We start from the raw sequence: 20,990 nt of genomic DNA, 5'->3' as shown, positions 1-20,990 counted from the left end.
CTGATACGGAATACACATAATAAAGATTTACTAATTGATACATTATATAATAATCATAAAAGACAAGAAGCAATGAATAGAAAAATCCCATTCCAAATAGCATATAATGCAGTATCTGGAGATCAACCTTTCGAAGCATAGAAAGTCTTTTGTAGATTCAATTACAAAGCACTCCTTAAAGAATTAAAGAATAATCTAAATGGCTTTAGGAATATTTAGTGCTCATGGCCAGTCTTGTTAAAGATAGGTCAATGAAGCAGGCTAGACAATAGAGATTCAGAAGGGCTGGGAAAACTGGCAGAAATTAGGCTTAGACCAATAATTTACACCACATACTACAATATGTTCTTAGTGAAGATTTATATCTATCTATCTATCTATCTATCTATCTATCTATCTATACACACATATACATAATATGTAATACAATTCCACAATAGATGAATAGTCAAAAAATATGAGCAAAAAGAGCTAAACTAGTGAGTCTTTACTATCACAGGAAAGAATGCTCCAGGTCTTTAATAGTAAAAGGAGTGCAAATCACAACTCAGAGAATTGCACCCCCTTGTGGAACTGGGAGGTCCTCAGTTAACACATTGTACATATTTTCCTTCTTTCTGAATGTATCAATCAGTTATGCTGATTTTTTTCTCTCCAAGACCTCCAAACAATAACCCTCTTAGTCAGTGAATGACTCTGGGAGGAGACACATGAGGTACTATGGTGAAGTGAGAAACAGAGTACATCAAAAAAAAAAATTATTAAAAAAAAGAATCTAGCTATGTTATTTCCTTTACATGGAAATTATTTCCAAATTTTTCTTTTATGCTATAGTATAAAATACAAACTCCCCTGTTTAGATTTTACATCTTTATATAATCTATTTCCAGCCGACATCTTCAGTCTCACTGGATATTACACCCCTTTGTTTTTGCCTACTTTCTCTCTCTCTCTCTCTCTCTCTCTCTCTCTCTCTCTCTCTCTCTCTCTCTCTTTAAATTAAAGTTTTTTATTTTCAAAACATGGGTAAATTTCAAATCTTGCAAAACCTTGTGTTCCAAATTTTTTCTTTCTCTTCTCCCTACCTCCTCCCCTAGATGGCAAATAATCTATTATATGTTAAACATGAGCAATTCTTCCATACATATTTCCACAATTATCATGCTGCACAAGAAAAATTGGATCAAAAGAAAAAAGTGAGAAAGAAAACAAAATGCAAGTAAACAACAACAAAAATGAAATTACTCTGTTGTGATCCCCACTCAATTCCCACAATCCTTAATCTGGGTGCAGATGGCTCTCTTCATCACAAAACCATTGGAACTGGCCTGAACCAGCTTATTGTTGAAAAGAACCATGTCCATCAGAATTGATCATCGTATAATCTTGCTGGTGTCATGTACAATGATCTCCTGGGTCTGATCACTTCACTTAGCATCAGTTCATGTCTCTCCAGGTCGCTTTAAAATCATCCTGCTGATTGTTTCTTATAGAAAAACAATATTGCATAACATTCATATGCTATAACTTCTTCAGCCCTTCTCCAACTGATAAGAATCCACTCTGTTTCCAGTTTCTTGCCACTACAAAAAGGGCTATCACAAACATTTTTGTACATGTGGGTCCCTTTCCCTCTTTTATGATCTCTTTGGGATACAAACCCAGGAGACACACGGCTGGATCACAGGGTATTCACAGTTTGATAGCCTTTGGACATAATTCCAAATTGCTCTCCAGAATTGTTGAATCAGTTCACAACTCCACCAACAATGTATTAGTATCCCAGTTTTCCCACATCTCCTTTAACATTCATCATTATCTTTTCCTGTCATCTTAGCAATCTGAGAGGTGTGTAGTGGTACCTCAAAGTTGTCTTAATTTGCATTTTCTGGTCAGTAGTGATATAGAGCACCTTTTCATATGACTAAAAATGGTTTTAATTTCATCTGAAAATTGTCTGTTCATATCCTTTGACCATTTATCAACTGGAGAATGGCTTGAATTCTTATAAATTTGAGTCAGTTCTCTATATATTTTTAAAATGAAGCCTTATTAGAACTCTTGAATATAACATTTTCCCCCAGTTTTCTGCTTTCCTTCTAATCTTGTCTTTTGAATTTAAAATGATCAAAAATTTCCATTTTGTATTCAATAATGTACTCCAGTTCTTCTTTTGCCATAAGTACCTTCATTCTCTACGGACCTAAAAGATCAACTATCTTTTGTTCTTCTAATTTTCTTATATCATTCTTTATGTCTAAATTGTTAATCCATTTCTACCTTATTTTGGTATAAGGTGTTAAATGTAGGTCAGTGCCTAGTTCCTATCTTACTAATTTCCAATTTTCTCAGCAGTTTTTGTCAGATATTGATTCTTTATCTCAAAATCTGGGGTGTTTGGGTTTGTCAAAAACTAGACCACTATAGTCATTGACTATTCCATTGATCATTTACTCTATTTCTTAGCCAGTACAAAATAGTTTTGATGATCATGCTTTTTTATAATATAGTTTTAGGTCTAGTATGCTAGGCCACTTTCATTTGCATTTTTCATTAATTCCCTTGAAATTCTTAACCTTTTGTTCTTCCAAATGTTATTTTTTTCTAGCTCTGTAAAATAATTTTTGGGGAGTTTGATTAGTGTGGCACTGAATAGGAAGGTTAATTTACGTAGTTGTCATTTTTATTATTTTAGCTTGGCTTACTCATAAGCATTTGATATTTTTCCAGTCGATTAGATTTGACTTTATTTGTACAGAAAGTGTTTTGTAATTGTGTTCATATAGTTCCTAACTTTGCCTTGCCTCCTGCCTACTCTTTATTCCAGCCAAACTAGCTTTCTCTCTTTTCTCACTGCTGCCACTATATCACCAGTTTCTGTTCTTTGTTTGCCACTTTATGCCCAATCTCGTAATATACTTCTACTTCATAGGAACTTTTTCTTCTTTTAATATGTAACTTGAGCACCATCTTCTTCATGATGACTTTTTTGATTTTCCCAACTGTTAGTTACCATCCCACACTGATTACATATGTGTGTGTGTACACACATACACAGACATACATATACATAGATATATATTCAGTTTATATTTATGATTTATAGATTTATGTATGTACTTGTTGTTGCCTTTATTTGAATATAAACTAACCTTTTAAGTAGAAATTGTTTTATTCTTACTATCTAGCACATTTCTTGAACACATTAGAAAATTAATAAACAGTTGTTGGTTGATATGAAGATAACCTTTGATTCCCGATGTAAATTTCCTCTATGTTAGAAAGGTCACAATGGGCTTAGAAATGAGATCCCTATTATGTAAGGATCAGTTTAGCTAAATGGAAAGAAGGTCATCACTTTTGTGGCAAGAGAATAATATAGTATTTTAACATTATTATTATAATTAATAATTTTGTTATACAAATCATCTTCTGTGACAGATTCTGTGATCTGTATTTATGATATGCCTATAAAATCCTAGATCTTTGACATTTTAAAATGTAATTTTTTAGTAGGAATAGATTATTACAGGTGAAATAATGTTGTAATAATTGAATGGGGAGTGGGGGCTAACCAGAATAATTCATTCGAAGTAAGTTTACTGAAAGTGTTGGGATTTTTGTTTAATACAGCCTTTTGCAAAGAGTGGAAGATAAAAGCAGATGATTCCTTTGTGAATTTGCCCTCTATATGCTTCCATGTGCTGCATGCAATCACTGATATAACTGAAAAATATTGTGTAGTTGTTTTTCAGTTGTGTCCAATTCCTCATGATCCATTTCAGGTTTATTGACAAAAATATTGGAGTAATTTGTCATTTCCTTTTCCAGCTTGTTTTATAAATGATGAAACTTGAGGAAAATAGGGTTAAATGATTTGCTCAGAGTGTCTGAGGCCAGATTTGAACACTGGAAAATAAGTTTTCCTGACTTCCGACCCAGAACTTTAATTACTGTACCACCTATCTGTTCTAAAAAATATGTAACATACAATAGAAGATCTTAACCTGGCACTCTTTTAAGCTCATATTAGAAATTTAACTACTCTTATTAGTAATATTTATGCATAAAAATTTGTTGCAGAGGATTTTAATATTTTTATGCTTGTAAGACAAAATCTCCTAAAAAGAGTTTGATATGGGATAACAAACATATTTTAAGTATTTCTATTTTTAAAAGAAATTATTGCATATAATTTTTGTGTTTTCTGTTAAGGTTGTCATGCTTTGGGAGAGAGGATCAATGAAGAGTTTATTAAGAAGTCACATCTCTCATAAAAATTTTTTATAGTGTTCTTAAAGAAGTGTTTTGTTTCTTACAGGACAGTTCTTTTCACTTTGACCTCTGTCGTTGTGCTTGTCATCACCACTGATTGGATCAGCTGGGACAAGTTGAATCGTGGATTTCTGCCCAGTGATGAAGTCTCTAGAGCCTTCTTGGCTTCCTTCATCCTAGTCTTTGATCTTCTTATTGTCATGCAGGTACACTGGGCTCTCTGGTCTTTCACTCCACTCACTAAAGCAATCATATATATTTTTTTCTTTTCAAATGACGTAGTCATACATTTCATAAAATATCTTAAATGCTTCATAAAAACAGCTATTGGAAGAAGAATGAGGCAGTATGTTATAATGGATAGAGATCCTACCTCAAAACCAGGAATTACTGGTTTGAATCATGCCTTTAACATATACTGGTTGTGTAAATGTGGGCCAGTCATCTAATCTCTCAATTCTCTAAGCAACTCTCTTAGATTACAGTAGGTTTTTATAGTCTTGCAATCACTTATTAGCAGAGGACTTTTCTGGCCATATTTCTTGGAATGGGGCAGGAGATTGAGATGGAAGTTACTTGACTTTTTCTTATGAGAAGAATGTCTACTAGTTTTGTTTTGATTTTTTCTTCCAGGACTAGCTATTTGCTAGTGATACAGAAATGAAGGTATTGTAAACTCAACAGAGAAAAAATAATTTGTGAGACATATTCAGTATTATAAAAGTTATAGTAACAGCATGCACTGAACATCATTCCATTTTCATGTAAGCAGTATTTCTTTCTTGGTACCAGATTATATAAATACATTTTACTAGCCAGTATCACCAATGTACCAACAACGATTATGAACTGCAATACACTTAGGACCTGAAGAATGCTGTTTTGAATTCAGCAAATAAAATAGGAGCTGGGGACATGGAAGTTATCAGATACTTCTTGGCATTTCATCTTATCTATAAAATGGCCAACTATTTCCTAGATTTTTTTTCTTGATTGTTATCAATGGCTTCTCCTCTTAAGTTAACATTAACTAAAAATAACAACAATAGCAACAACAACAACAAAACAAATTGCCATGCCTGAAGGGAAGACTGTTTTAGAAGTATATATAATTTAGTTCACTGTGAATACCAAATATGTTAAATTTTTTTAAAAGGATGATAGGGACTGCAAAGTCACTGTTGCATTCTCAAGAGAAGTTTAGTTTGCATATATTTGTTTAAACTCAGTATTTAATATCTTTGTGGTAACTTGGCAATAGTTTATGAATTGTCAATATAATGCTGATAATTTGAATTGTGCCAGTTACAAAATAGGGCACAGATAACTTGAAAGTCAAATTTGACTTTCATTTATCATTTCATTTTAAAATATAGAATATTGCATCTGTTTATAAAATATTATGTGTTTGTGGAATTTAATGGCTAAATCTGATGATTTCTCAGTTCTTTAAACTTTTGATGGCCTTTGACACTATTCTGTATAGTCTCTCCTCCTTGGTTTTTCTGATATGACTCTCTCCTTGTTTAGCTTCTACCTCGAAGGTAAATCCTTTTTTACCTCCTTTATTAGATTATTATCCACATCCTGTCCCCTAACCCTGTCCATGGCCTTATTCCCTCCTATGTTTATATACTTTCTCTAAGTCATCCCATCAGCTTTTATTAGTTTAATAGTTATCTCTATGCATATATCCATTCTCTTTCATGAATTCCAGTCCCACACCACCAAAATGCCCATTATAATTTTTCACCTACATTTTCCGAGGTCACTTCAATCTCATTCTGTCCAGAATACACTCCAAAATCTGACCTTCTGAACATCTGCATTTCTGTCAAAGAACATCACTATCCTTCAAGTATTCAGGTTCACAACCATGGAGTATTCTTTACTTTTCTCATCCTATAAATTCAATCAGTTATGAAGTCTTGCTTTTCCTCCACACCATCTCACACCTGTCCCATTCTCTTCCCTCTCATGACTTTCAACCTAGTTCAAATTTGAATCACTCCATCATCTTATCAATTGGCTCCTAATTTTAGCCTTATTTTTTTTACACTCAAATTCTTTTCTCACATAGCTGTTTTCCTAAAATAAAGTCTAACTATATCATTCTTCTACTCTGGAGACTCCAGTGTTGTTCTATTACTTCAAGGATCAACTATAAAATTCTTTGTTTATCATTTGAAGCCCTTTCTATCCTGGCCTTTTTTTCTTCTTTTCTTTTCTTATACTTCATTCATTCTGTGATCCAACTCTATACCTGTGATCCAACTCCTGACCCTAAGATTTTTTCATTGCATTACCTTCATACCTAGAGTACTCATTTCTTCTTCTTACTTTCCCTGGTTTCCTACATGACCCGTCTCAAATCCTCCTGGCTTCATGAGTCCTTTATGTTTCTATTCCCTCTTCTGTGATTCCTTTGTACCTTTTCCGTTTATGTTTTATACACATGTAATTTTTTTATATGTTGTTTCCACATTAGAACATGAGTTCTTCAATAACTCATTATTCAATTGTAATGGGCTGAAACTCTTGAGTTAATGCACTGAGATTGGACAACCGAGCACTTAAGGCTAACTACCGATTGGACAATACTCTGTAAGCATATGTTTGGAAAATATAGAAAATGGCCCTTCCCATTATCCTGTGCTGGCTCGATAATTGGTGTATACAGAGAATTGTAGGAGGTGGAGTAAGACTAGCTACAGTCACTTCTGGTTGGGAGACAAAGAAGAGAAGTTGTGGAGATTCTACGTCCATCCAATTCACTCCTATCTCTAAAGACCACGAATAAAGACCTAGGACTTTTGCTGATCCTGATTCCAGCTGATTCTAAAGTATCCAGGGTGCTAATTCGGTCTTCACATTCAATAAAACTGAAAACTAAGGACCAGAATTTTACCATGGGGATAAAAATAGGGATATTTACAATATCATTTGGGTAAAGTAAGGTTGTTCAATATCATCTCTATTATTTAATATAGTACTAGAAATATTATATCCAACAATAAGATGGAAAAAAGAAAAAAGACAAAAGAAAAAAGAGAAAAAAACCAAAATGAGCATTTTTGTAGATGGTATGGTTAATAAAGAATAGGATTCAAACCCTGAGTTTTCACTCCCAGTCCAGCAATTTATAATTGCTTGTATAATTTTCCCATGAAATCCCTCACAAAAATATCTTAGAAATGTTTTGTTGAAAGCTGCTTTTTATCTCAATAAATTTCTTATTCATCTGGCTAGATATAAAGATCTTCCATCAGCAGTTTTCTACCAGTGAATCTATGTGCCCTTTAATTAATACAACAGTCTTCTGGAATGCAGAGGTGGTTTGTGAAAAAAATTACTGGTGATTTGTCAAACATTAGTAACTGTAGAATAGCTGGAATTTCACTAGAAACTGATTGCCTGACAAAGAGATTATTGTAATGGATATGGCTATTTAAAGTCAGATTAGTCTGAACAAAACTAAAAAAAATAAAGTCTGTCTTTAGACAGATTTTAATCCTGACCTTAGGACTCCCTGAGGATGCAGAAAGACTAACAACTGGGGTTATACTATTTCCTTAAGTCTTCTTAGAGAACTTGAGGAACGAGAGATACTTCCATCAATTGTTAAGGTGATATTCATGAATACTGTCAAGTCATTTATCACAAATAGCTAACTCTTATTGCATAGAAACTTTTTAGACATATTTCAAGATCTATATGCAAATATATATATATATTTTCAAGATTTTAGTTCCTAAGAGATTTGAATACTAAATATCGAGCTCCAGATATATTGGAAGTTTTATAATACTTCTTGATTTGTATGATGCATTATGATTTTTGAAGGATTTGATAATATAAAGGAGTTCATTTTGATTATACAAGTTTACAAATAAAACCCCACATTTTCTCTCCATAACCCTTTTTGGGTCAGATTAAGGTAAATAAAAGACATCCATTGAAAACAATAGACAGATGAAGTGTAAGACCTATTATATCCATTTTAAAAGATAACTTTTAGGTACCAAGAAATGATATTTTAATACTCATTCCTGTTAGGCATAGTCTATTTATGTTTTTTATGTTTCTTTTTTCTACCTCTTAACATTAAGTCTTTTTCTCTACATTTTCCATTTTCGAAGTGAACAGATTTGTGAAATACTGAGCCCAATGATAGTTGTAATAAGTTGAGTCTGATTCAGTTTGAACTCTGTTAAATTAGGCCCCCAAACTAGAATGAAGTGAAACAAGTTTAATTCATTTAACAAAACAAAAAGAAACTTAGATACTACAAGGGAAGAATGTTCAGAGTTGGAAAGAACTATTTGTCTTAGATAAAACTGATTCACCTGACCAAAGCTTTCCAGTCTTGTTCATGATGCTGGTCTGTTATCTGAAATGTCAGAGAAGAATCCCAGCCCACTGTGTTTTGAATATTTTATATTCAGGTGACTAACTGCACAAATGGGTCAAGACTTAGATCCATAAGCCAATCAGATGTCAAATTGGTTTCAATGTCTTTTAAGGAAAAAACCTGAGATGGAGTGTGGCAAAGAAGTACTTAGAATATTGCTCCCCTCCCCCCATTCCACCAATTGGTGTTAAGATCTTTAAGGTCTTCTAGAAGATCACTTAAATTTAGGGCTATTATAATTGGTTAACTCTGACTTCAGGAATCCCTGAGGATGAAGAAAGAATAACATAGGCAGGACTGAATGAGGAAAATAACGTCTAAACCAAGAAATTAGCAAAAACAAAACAAACAGTATAGCATTTCCTGTAAAGAATACCTGAATATGGATGAATAAAAACCAGAAATCCCAAATTTTGCCCTTCCTTTTAGAAGGACTGTGTCTGTTTCTAAATTATCTGATGTAGGTGGTGGATGATGCCAAATCTTTGCCATGCATAATGTTTTTTTCCCCCAGATTAGAAAAAACCTACATATGGAAATAGTACCAGAAATGAGGGCTATAGTAAAGGCAGTAAACTTTCTCACATAGTTATCTATCTTCATCAAAAATCAGGTATTACCACCCATTTACTATCCATGATCCACAAATTGGGATCATCCTTTCTCGGAAAGAGACTCCTTTAATTGTGAGGAGAAGCCTACAAGTCACTTCTGGGAGCTGCCAGCCTTCTGTCATGGTGATGAGGTCTAGATTTTGGGGTTCCTGGTCAGGGAACCAAATGATGAGATTAGGGTTCTTGGTGATCAGGGAGTTAAATCAGGGAGTTAAATGATGAGGTTAATGGCAGGTTTGGGGTTCAGGGAACCAAATGAAGAGGTTTGGCTCCCCTAAATCCCTTTAGCATTTGGCACAGGGTAGGGAGTTTTGGGAACCCCCTTCTGGCTGAGCAGAGGTCCTTCGTAAAGGAATTTACAAACCTGAAAAGCTAGACTGATAAAAGGAAGTTTATTATTGGCATTGGCAAATGAGTCTTTGCTATGAATGAATAGAAAGACTGAATTAGTTGGTGTAAGGTCCTGACAGAGAAGTAAAGTTTCTAGCAGAGAAATCCCGATAGAGAGATATAAAGTCTTATTAGGGAAATGTGTGAGAAAGATAAAGGGAAGGTAACACTGAAAGAGAATATCATTTCAGAGGGCAGAGGTTGCTGCTTTGGCAGGGAGAGAGAAAGCTCCTTGGCATAGCATGGCATATTAGGTCCTCTGCAAGGACTGGGCTCCAAGTTGGCACATTTTATGGTTGAAGTTGGGGCAGTTCTTGATGGGGGCTGGGTGCAGCCTGGGCTGGAATCAGAATAGAAAATCTTGAAACTGAATGAGTGTCTCTGGACTGATTTTCACCTCAATGGGTAGTGAGTGTTATCAATGAGGGTGGTACCCCTCTCTCAGGATAACAGAATGAAGCTATTTATCCTGTTTCCCTTGGGCAGGGGTCTTTTATAGAGGCCAGAATTCAAGGAGACTTTCTCCTTGAAGAAGTTTTCAGAGAGAGAATTTGGGGTTCTCCCTTCAGTTTCAGGTTCCTCTCATCAATGGGGACTTGTTATGCTTTTTTACCTTCCTTTTGTTACCACTTAGCAAGCCTAATATAGATTGTTGAGGATTTTACAAGGAAATAAGTGATTACAGACAAATCCTCTTTTCTCAATTAAGAACACATGCTGGTGTAAATAAACAAAACAAAACAAAACTGTGGTCATGTTTGTCCTGGATATAAAAAATAAGTATATGATAGCTACATTTTGGTTTTATTTGGATAATTTTAGAATATTTTAGAATAGAGCCCAGAGACATTTCTAGAGTTTGGGGTATGGATAAATGTGTACTATTTTCCCCCAGTTGTTATGGATGGAGGATGCTACATACATTTTAAAAGAGAAACAGCATTCACTCTCATTCCACATCTATAAACTATGAACAACAATTGTCAGTCTCCCACTCAAATTAAGGGACTCCTACAGAGCTCAGGTCTCAGACACCCTGCCTCCTTGGGATAAGTGGCTACTGCCAATGTTGTTTTTGCCTTGAGTCTCCCTAATTCTAGATGAAAAATCCTAAATTGGGCATTCCTACACTTCAGAACTAAAGTTCCTGGTTCCTTGGATGGAGCAATCACTTGACAGCAGGAAGAACTTCTTGTATGAAAGAGGATGACCACTGATAGGAAAGAGAAATCCTAAGCCTGGCATAATAAGACAGAATCCCTCTGAGCCATCTCATGTGGTGGTTTCTGATCTCATCAACAGTGATGGACTAGCTAGGATAGTGACAGTGGTTGGCATAGCCTGGCCAGACATGCAGATGCACTCAGGTATTAACTGTAGCAATGCCCACAATGCTCTTGTCCTAGCATAAGCCTGTTGAATAAGGCTCCCGTATTGGCCTTTTTCCTCTCTTGGCACAGAACAGCACTTGTAGCAGGGCTTAGGTCCTGGCATAGGGAGTTAACACTTGAATTTTATGGAGAAGACTAAAGGAGAGATAACTAGAAGAAGCATATAACAATGTAGGCAGTGATAAAGATCCAGCATAAATGGCAATTAAAAAACAATTTAAAACTTTAATTGTTAATTAAGCAGTAAGCTTCTTCTTAAAAGGCAGCAGAATTATTTCAGGTTTTTGTAATTGAATTTCTTTTTTAATGACCTATTTGAATTACTGCTGATAAGCAACTCTGTGAAAAGAAGATAATAAAGAATTTGTATTTCAATAATTTTCATCATACTCAATTACACATGCCTGCCTCAGAGCACCAAGTAAATTATTTTATGAAATCATGTTATTCTGATGTCTCAAAATAAAAAAAGTGACTTGCTTAAAGTCACTTACTAGTTGGGTGTCTAAGGCTAAATTTGAATTCAGGTTTGTAGTCTGATAGACAACTTTAATTTGAAAGTCAACCTCAAGTACCCCAGGGTTTCAAACATACAATGAGCTGCTGGTCAAAAGGTGGTGAATATTTTACTACTCCATACTGAATTCTGCATCTTTATCAGTGTTTAGCAATGCTTATTAGGAAAAAAAATCTTGTTAAGCACTGAAATAAATTTCCATTCAAAATTATTAGCAGTGTAATAGAGAAATGGAGTTAGCCCTAATTTTTTTCATTATTCGTTACTTTTTGCCCATAGTCACTTCATTCTACATCTCTCTTCTGAAATCCAAAAATCAATGGAAAAATATTCTAATTTAACTTACATAAAAGCTATGCAAAGAAAAATTTTTACAGTGGAGGAGAAAATGGAGTTTGTGGGGGTTGTGAACACTTGAACCTCACTCTTATTTGAACTGGTTCTAAGAGGTAAGAATATATACATATATGTGTATAATGGATATCATATTGCTTGTCTTCTGAATGACTAGGGGAGAGCCTGAAGGAAGGAACTCAAAATTTTAAAGAAATGAATTTTAATTTAGTAAAAAATAATTAATAATAAAACATTGCTTTTTAAAGTTCATTCTCTAGTGCCTTGTACCCAAATTTTCAAAGTCCTCTGAAATGACATAAAAATTTCAAACAGTTTCTTTATCATAGTTAGTAAACAAAACTGAAATTCCAGATCTCTGCTTTCTTTTGCATTCTCTCACTGTTAAGGGCCCTCATGTGATCCCTCAGCTGTCTGGCTATTTTTATATTCAGTTGTGGGACTTAAGATGATTTATTTAGCTTCTCTGTTATTTCAAAAAAAAAAAAAAACTTACTCAAATGCCAACAGTTCTTTTCTCATTAACACAGAAATCTTATAGTAAGGTCCAAAGGACACAACTCCTTATCTAAATAAGGCAAAAATATATTTTAATTAACTTAAAGTTGAGGGAGCTTTCTCATTTGTAGGCTTCCTAAGGAAAATGAGGTGGCAAAGACACTAAGTCTTAGAAGGGCACAGTTTGGCATGTAAGGACTTCATTTTTTCTTTTCTAAACAGTCATTTTCAATCTTTAAAATTCAATTTTTCTAAGCTGTTTTAAAATCAATCAGAATTTGTAGAGGATCACAGGCAGTGAGAAAACTCGGTGAGATATAAGACCCTTCAGCCCAGAGGGAACCTGATGACAATGTCTGGTTCTGCTCCCTTTCTCCCCTAAGGGCTCTTGGCTTTTCTGAGAAGTGGGGGTGGTGATTGAAGCAGAGCAATACCAGGTGGAAGAGTGATACCAGGTGGCAAACAATGTTCAATAGCAAGTTGTTTATGTGGTCCCACGTGCGCAGAATGTACTGGGTGCATGCCCGGTGTTTTTGTTACATAAGGGTATGAGGGTATAAAAAGGGGAAAGTCCTTGAAATAAATGCGTTCCATTTTCCCAACATCTTCAGGAGTCCTACCTCATTACTCTTCCACCAGTATGATATATTTTAATCACCCCGTGTGAGAGCTTTAGAAAGTATGGTATGTTTTGTCACCCCAACTTGGGCGCTCTAGAAAGCAGGATATTTTAATCACCCTGGCGTGGGGGCTCTAGAAAGTAACAGTGCATTTTGTCACCCCAATTTGGGAGCTCTAAACAGGATACAACAAGAATTCTGAGATAATATGAGAAGGCTTAAAATACTAGACCAGGGATTATACAATTTGTGGGCTTCGATGATTTATTGAAATTATTTTTAGCATGCAGTTTTTAAGGCTATAGAGCATATTCCCACTGATGTTTTTTTGCTGTTGTCTAAAAACAATTTATTTGCTAGTTCTCCAGGGAATATAGGGGGAGATAAGGCTATAGATATTGTTTGGAAAATATGATCAACACCTCTCAGGTACTCCCAGAGACAAATATACCCCATTATCCTCATATTATTTCTTGACTCATTGTCTTATTTTATCATGCTTCATTCAAAGAAAATCAAGTGGTATGGTTTGATATTTCCTCATAAATAAAATCTCAATATTTTATTAATTAATTTGCTTTGTTCTTTTGGTATCGAACTTCATTGTGATTTTAGACAAACATTAATGAATTTAATTTATTCACAATTGTCTACTAAAAATAAAGATAAATGTTTCAATTATATATTAATTGTGAGAAAGGTCATAGTCTTAATCTGTTGTATAACCACTAACTATAACTACTCACTCCTGCACAGATACTAAAGCCACAGTTTAAAAATTCTGTTCTCAGGATAGTAATCAAAAGTTTTCAAAAATTCTTTTCAGAATATTTTTTCTAGAATATCTCTTTTTCTCAAATCCCTCGAAATATCTTTCAAGAGTCTCAAATAGTCCATTCTCCTACACTGCTCTTAGACTCTTAATAGATGACACAATGTAGCTTTATCTCAGACTCTTATACAATGACATTTAGCTCTTTAGCCTCAAACAATATTACAGTCAAGCTCTTATAATTAACTCACAGATTCCTGATAGAATTACAAACTATTAGTCCCTTCAAAGTATTATTCCCTGTCCTTTAAGGGCATAGTAACAATATCTTCAGTTTCTGTCAGAGAGACTATTAAAATTGGAGTCATTTTTGTGTGTTGCCGTTAGTCCTCATTCTAAAATCTATAGAATTATAAAACTAGAAACATATTTTATTATTTTACAGTTTCTAGGATTAGAAACTAATATATGTTGCCTTTTACAAGTTTAAATTATTTCAGAAATATTAAAAAAGGGAGTCAATATAATTGTTTTGTAGAAAAGATAATGGAGATATAATGTTTCATCTTCTATCTGATCACAGGTTTGTTTTTGTTGTTTAACCCAAACAAAACAAAAGTTATTATAAACTAAGGTCCATTTATGCACAAATAATTATGGAAATCAAGCAATGTGTGCCTGGCAATTATCAGATGAAGTGTTAAATTAAATTATGAATTCCATATTTTAAGAAAGTTTTGACAAGACTACATTGTATCCAAATGAAGACAATAAAAATGGTGACTCTTGAAGTCATCTCATATGAGGAGCAAATGTAAGAACAGAGTAATTTCAATCTTCAAATACTTAAAAGGATTATCAACAGAAAGTAAAGTAGCCCAGTTTTATTCCAGCAAGAACAACTAAAACATTTTAAATTAATGTTTAAAAGTCTGATGGATCTTTATTACTAAAAATGTAAGAACACTAGTCATACCTACCTTGTTCATTTAAGTTCTGCTGTCATTATAGGATGAAATTGATTATATAAAAATTACAGGTAAGAAACAGAACTGAGAAATTCATGTAAATATTTGTCTCTTTTTATGTAGTGCTTGGTCAAGAAGTTGAGAGGTGATATATTTTTTCCTAAGAAAGTAAATGCTATTGTGGTATATAAAACAAATGTAAATACACTTTTCTTAAAGGAATTAATATTACTCTGAATCACAATAATAGTAAACTTTTATTTAAACTGTTAATTCAACTCATGTTTTGGAATTGAAAAGGGAGACTAGTGAAATATAAAGGATAAAAAAAGAAAAGAATACTTATAAATATTTCTCTGGGCTTTGGACTATTTAAGTTGGAATATCTCTTCCAGTTTCAAATATGTTTTCCTGGGATTGTATGTTATTCCAGATCTTGCTATTACCCAAGAAGACTCAAATATTAATACCTAAGTACTTATTTGACTTGATGAAGATCCCTCTTATCTTGAGGCATATTGAGGGTCTAGTCTACATTGGTTCCAGTTACATTAAGCACTTCATCCTGGGGAATGTGGCTATTGTGAAGTAAGAATTAGCTTTTACCTAGGATTTTAACATTTGCAAAACATTATTTAATTGCATTAAATACTCACAACTCTATAATATATAGGCATCAAAGTTATTATTATCCCCATTTTTTTCTGAAGAGGTTATCTAGTTTCTGAAATGTAAAGATACTCCCCAAGAAGTGAAGCAGAATTTAAACTCAAGTCTTTTTGATTCTAAGCCTAACATGTAAATCCTCTATCCAATCTAGCTATTTAGTAGTACAAAGAAAAGAGAGAAGAAAAGTGTATGTGTATAAATGTGCATGCATGTGTATATGTGTGTGTGTGTGTGTGTGTGTGTAGTGTGTGTGTGTGTTTTGCTTTATCTTGCATCAGTTCACTTAAGTATTTCTATGCTCTGTATATTATATTAATCTTATAGGCAGGAGTCAGCTCATAGTGATTTAAGAGAGCTGATTATGAAATTTTCAGTGTGACTATAACTTTACAAATGGCAAATGCTAAAAATTATAGCATGATTTATTATTTTGATTACAGACACATGACTTGAGAACTTGATGGGAAAAGATTAATAATGTATATTAAACCTAATAGTGTCTTCTGCATAAATTCCCCCCATCCCGAACCAACTGTTAAATATGTACTAATACATACAACTCTGCTTATAGCTGAGTAATATTCCAAATATTAAATTATATTTATGTTTACAATTTGTTTAGCAAACCCCAATAGATAGGTATCTATTATTTCCCAGTTCTTTTCTACAGAAAAATGGCACTATAACTATTTTGCTGTATGTGGGCTTTTTAAAATTTCATTTACCTTCTTTGAATATAGGAGAATTTCTGGGTCATTTTCTAAGGAAATTTTATTTATTTCATTTGTATGACTATAAATAGCCTTTCTAGAATAGAATTTCTAGTTCCAATTATAGTTAATTATAGTTAATCCAATTAAAGTATATTAAGACAGAGAAGGAAAAAAAAAGTAATTCTTTCTTACAAAGTGATTTATATGCCAATAAAGCTGAGAAATTAAAAGAAAGATAATTATCTATAAACGGAAAATATTCATCTAAAAAGAAACTTCTTGTTTATTTTATGGTTAGCTTTATATGTCTGAGAAGAAAAATGGAGGTTCCGCACTAGTATAATTTTACTGTCTATTTCCTTTTCCTTCAATATTGTGGATATTATGCCATTCAATGGATATATCATTCAATGATATTAATGATACATTTTGAAAGGATGTAGTTTCCCCTAACTTCTCTTTTAAGGAGATCTAATTTTTTGTTTTATCAGAAATTACGGTTATACCCCTACCTTTTAAACTTCAGGTGGAGCATAATTGATTCTGCTCTAATCCTTGATTTGAACATTGCCTTTTTGTTTCAAGTAGGTCTTTTATAAGCAATGCATTGTTGTTTCTGGGTTCTAATCCATTCTGCTATCTTCTTCTGTTTTATAGGTGAGTTCATCCCATTTGCATTTACAGTTATGATTGCTAACTATGTCTTTGCCTCCATTGTGTTTTTAAGAAATATTTATCCTCTGTTTTACCTTCCTGAAGAATTTGTTTTACTTCTGACCATTGCCTTTTTTCATCTATCCTCCCTCTTATTTGCACCCACTTTCTTTTGGCCCCTCCTTTCCTTCTTTCTTGTATGTGTAAATACTCTTTCCCTTCTTGAACCCATTCAGATAAGAGTGAAATTCAAATATTGCCTATTTTCCCCATCATTGTATAAATTTCCTTGCATACTTCTTTTATGTGAAATATTTTTTCTCATTTTTCTTTTCCTATCCTTTTCTCCCAGTATATCTTTCTTACCCTTTCACTCATTTTTGGACATCATTCCAACATAATACATCCACAATATGCTTTCTAAGTATATTCTTTCTGACTTCCCTAATGATGATAAAGCACTTATGGGTTTACATGAATCATCTTATATAGGAATGTAAATAGCCTAACCTGGTTAAGTCTCTTTTGATTTCTCACTGCTATTTATCTTTTTATATTTCTCTTGAATCTTATATTGGAGTGTAAATTTTTCTTTTCAGCTTTGGTATTTGCATCAGGAATGCTTGAAAGTCTTCTATTTTTATTAAATATCTATTTTCTCCATGTAGGATCATAATTGGAGTAGCTAGCTATCATTGTGGATAGAGTACTAGGCCTGGAGTCAGAAAGAGCTGAGTTTAAATCCAGCCCCAGAAACTTACTTGATTTATGACCCTGAATGTTTGTTTTATTGTTATTGTTATTTGTAAATTTTTCTCCTGGTTCTGCTCATTTCATTATGCATTATTTCATATAAGACTTAGACAGATTTCTTTGAAATTCCCTGATAATTTCTTATGGCATGATAGTATTTCATTACATTCATATTAATTCATAAAAATTTGTTCAGCCATTCCCCAGTTGTTGAAAACCTGTTTCCTGTACTTTGTTACTAGAAAAAGAACTGCTAAAAAAGATTTTTATACAAAGGGGTCTTTTTCTTTTTTCTTTAATCTGATTTGTATATAAGCCTAGCAGTGAGTGGTGATGTTAGATATATATATACCCCTTAGCAGTAGTGTGGGCATAGTTCTAAATTTCCTTCCTTTGGAAGGAAATTCATGTGTTTTAATAGAAATTATTGGGAGCCACTGGATTTTTAAAATATGAGATTAGACTTCAGTTTTAGAAATATTAATTTAACACTTGAGTAGAGGAAATAGGTAATAAGTTTCTCGATTGCTAAGAGAAATAGAGAAAGGCATCTATAAATCTGAACTGTATCATATTTGGGATTTAATTGGAAGTCTCCTTCTAAGAGGACCATTATCTTACAACTAGTAATCCAAACAAATGATATTGCTAATAAGAACCTGGCAAAAAACTCAAAGAATTATGGAAACCAGTCCTTAGTACAGTGTCTGGCATATAGTTCATGAATATTTAATAAATACTTGTTGACTCCTACATGAAAGATTTTGGAACACATGTGGTGTTTTTTTCATTGCTATAATATAATGATAAGTATCTTAGAGAAAGTAAGATGTAGAAATTAAGAAGGATTTAAAAAAAATTTAGAGAAAATTAAGAAGATGGTGTTAGAAGTTTTGGCATTTGGGGCCTTTATTTTAGATAATGAAACAAATAAGAAGAAACAATAAAGACAGATGTAACTGAATGACTAATTCATATTTTAAAAGATTTATATAAGAAGTTTTCTATGAATTTGGCTGTGAAGAGAAGAAAAATTTTAGAATGATAGCTTGAGGATATGATAGTTAAAAACAAAAAAAGTGTAAGGCTAAAGATCAGTGTGAGCAGACATTGATTATATATGAACTGAAAATAAAGACAGACCTGAGTGACTGTAAAGATGGTGGTTATCTAATGACAGAACTAATAACATTTAGAGAAGGTAAGGTTTGTTATCGGAGGGGAGGAGTGTTCTTTTTCATAATTTAAATTTGAAATATTAGATGAGATATTTAGATAAAGATATACAAGTTAATGATTGTATATAATTAGTAGTTATCTGCAAAAATGGAAAAATTGAATCCCTAACCAAGGGAGAGGGTAGAGAAAAAAGCATAAAGGACTTGAAAAAGAATAATACTTATGGAGCAATTAAACAGATGGTGCTCCAACAAAGGAGATTCAGGAAACTCTGTCAGAATCAGAAATTATTGGGAGTCACTGAGAGAAACAGAAATGAAAAATAGAGGAGAAATCAAAGAGAGTATCCAGCATAAAAGGGTGATTAGTATCATCAAAATCTGTAAAGAGATCAAAGATGATGACTTAGCTTTTAATAAATCATGTTTATTATTATTACATTTATTATATTATGAACATATATAATATAATAAATATTATAAATAATTGTTAAACTAGGGGGAACACTTTTCATCAGGTGGTCAGGTGTAAAGTCAGATTGCAAGCGATTGAGTAGAAGGTGAGAAAGTGGAGACAGTGTAGATAATTGTTTTCTATGAATTTGGCTGTGAAGAGAAGAAAAATTTTAGAATGATAGCTTGAGGATATGGTAGAGTTATGTGATTTTTTGTTTTGTGAGATTTAGGATGGGTAGACCTCAACATATTTATAGGTTACAGAAAGTAACTAATGAATAAGGAGAGAATGAAGATGAAAGGTTGAGGTATAATCGTCATGATGTAATTCTGGAGAAACTGAGGCAAGATAAAGATTATAGAGTTTTTAATATTTTATTTGGATTTCAGAGAGAGAGAGATTTTCTGGGACCAAAGGATTCATTTTTGTCCCAGGGATGATGCTTCAAAGTATTCAGCAGCAAATGTGAGATTCTAATGGTTTTTATATACGTGGCTCTAAGATCAAGAGAGAAAGGGGTGAAGTCTGAACTCTGGTAAATGTGGGAATTTCCAGAAATGGACCATCAATCCGGTTCTGACAAGGTGGGGGTAAGGACCATAAATTCTTGATCACTTGATCCCCCTTATCTTGAGATTACACATTTACAATTTATAACCTTAAAGAAGCCACCCCTAAGTTATATCAGTCTTAATGGTCAGAGCGGGGAGGTTGCAACTAGGGGATTGAGGCAGAACAATTCAAGAAACTAAGGTAGAGCAATTTAGGGAAACTGAGGCAGAACAATTTAGGGAAACTGAGGCATGGCAATTAGGGAAATTGAGGCAGAATAATTAGGGAAACTGAGGCAGAACTATAAAAGGAAACTGGTACAACAATGGGGACAAAAATCTAGAGGAAACAAGAGGATATGGAGTCAAGAAAAGAAATAGAAAGCTTGGCTTTTATAAGAAAAAAATGATCTTTTCTGTTTTTTTTTGGTTGTAGAAAAAGAAAGAAGAGGGAGCTCATAGTGATGGCCTCAGTCTCATCAAAATCGGTGAAGTGTTTTGTTGAGAGGAAGATGGTGGGGTCATGGTGTAGGAGAAAAGAAAAGATTTGGGCAATGGGCTAGTCAATCAGAAAGGAATAAAAGGTTTATTGTAGCTGTGATGGTCTAGTTCAGTCCTAAGGGGATGTCATATAAAGATAATTTGAAGAAACTAGCGATATTTAGTTTAAAGACTAAATGAGCTAAGGAATTAGGGACATATCTGTGTTCAAGTATTTGGAAGAGGAATTAAACTTATTATGTTTGACATTAGATTGCAGGATGAGGACCAATTGGTAAAAATTACATAGGGATAAATATGTGTTCAATTTCAGGGAAAAAATTCTATTCATTAGAATTGTCCAAAAGTGGAATGAGCTAATTTAAGAGGTAATGGACTCACTCTTATTAAACATCTTTAAACAGAAACTGGATGATTGGTCATGTATGCTGTTCAAATCTTGTCAAGTGTCTCCACATGGGAGTTTTATTTTCTCTGTTATATTATTCATGTATTTTATTATTTGACTATGCATTATATCTTCTTATTAGATGGCAAGCTCTATGTATGGAGGGATTATGACTTACCTAAATTCTGTATTTCTCTCACTATATTTTGTATTTAGCATTATAAAGTCATTTAATCTTTTTTAAAAGTTCTTGAATTCTATTTATTAAGTAATAAATTTGTCTAATTATGTCTAATATGTTTAAAAGCAAAATTGG

At 33.2% G+C, this 20,990-nt stretch overlaps 1 protein-coding gene across 1 annotated transcript in view; it reads left to right on the top strand.

Moving 5' to 3' along the window:
- TMEM117 (transmembrane protein 117) overlaps positions 1 to 20,990 on the top strand; it is a 146,629-nt gene that overhangs the window by 104,418 nt on the left and 21,221 nt on the right. The window contains exon 6 of the mRNA XM_051963710.1: positions 4,322 to 4,481. Within this exon, the coding sequence (XP_051819670.1) occupies positions 4,322 to 4,481 (160 nt within the window). The remainder of the gene's footprint in view (positions 1 to 4,321; positions 4,482 to 20,990) is intronic.

The sequence above is a fragment of the Antechinus flavipes genome, chromosome 5 (genome assembly GCF_016432865.1).
Source record: "Antechinus flavipes isolate AdamAnt ecotype Samford, QLD, Australia chromosome 5, AdamAnt_v2, whole genome shotgun sequence".
NCBI lineage: Eukaryota > Metazoa > Chordata > Mammalia > Dasyuromorphia > Dasyuridae > Antechinus > Antechinus flavipes.
The sequence above is the reverse complement of the archived record's forward strand: the minus strand, read 5'-3'. Positions and strand labels throughout refer to the sequence as shown.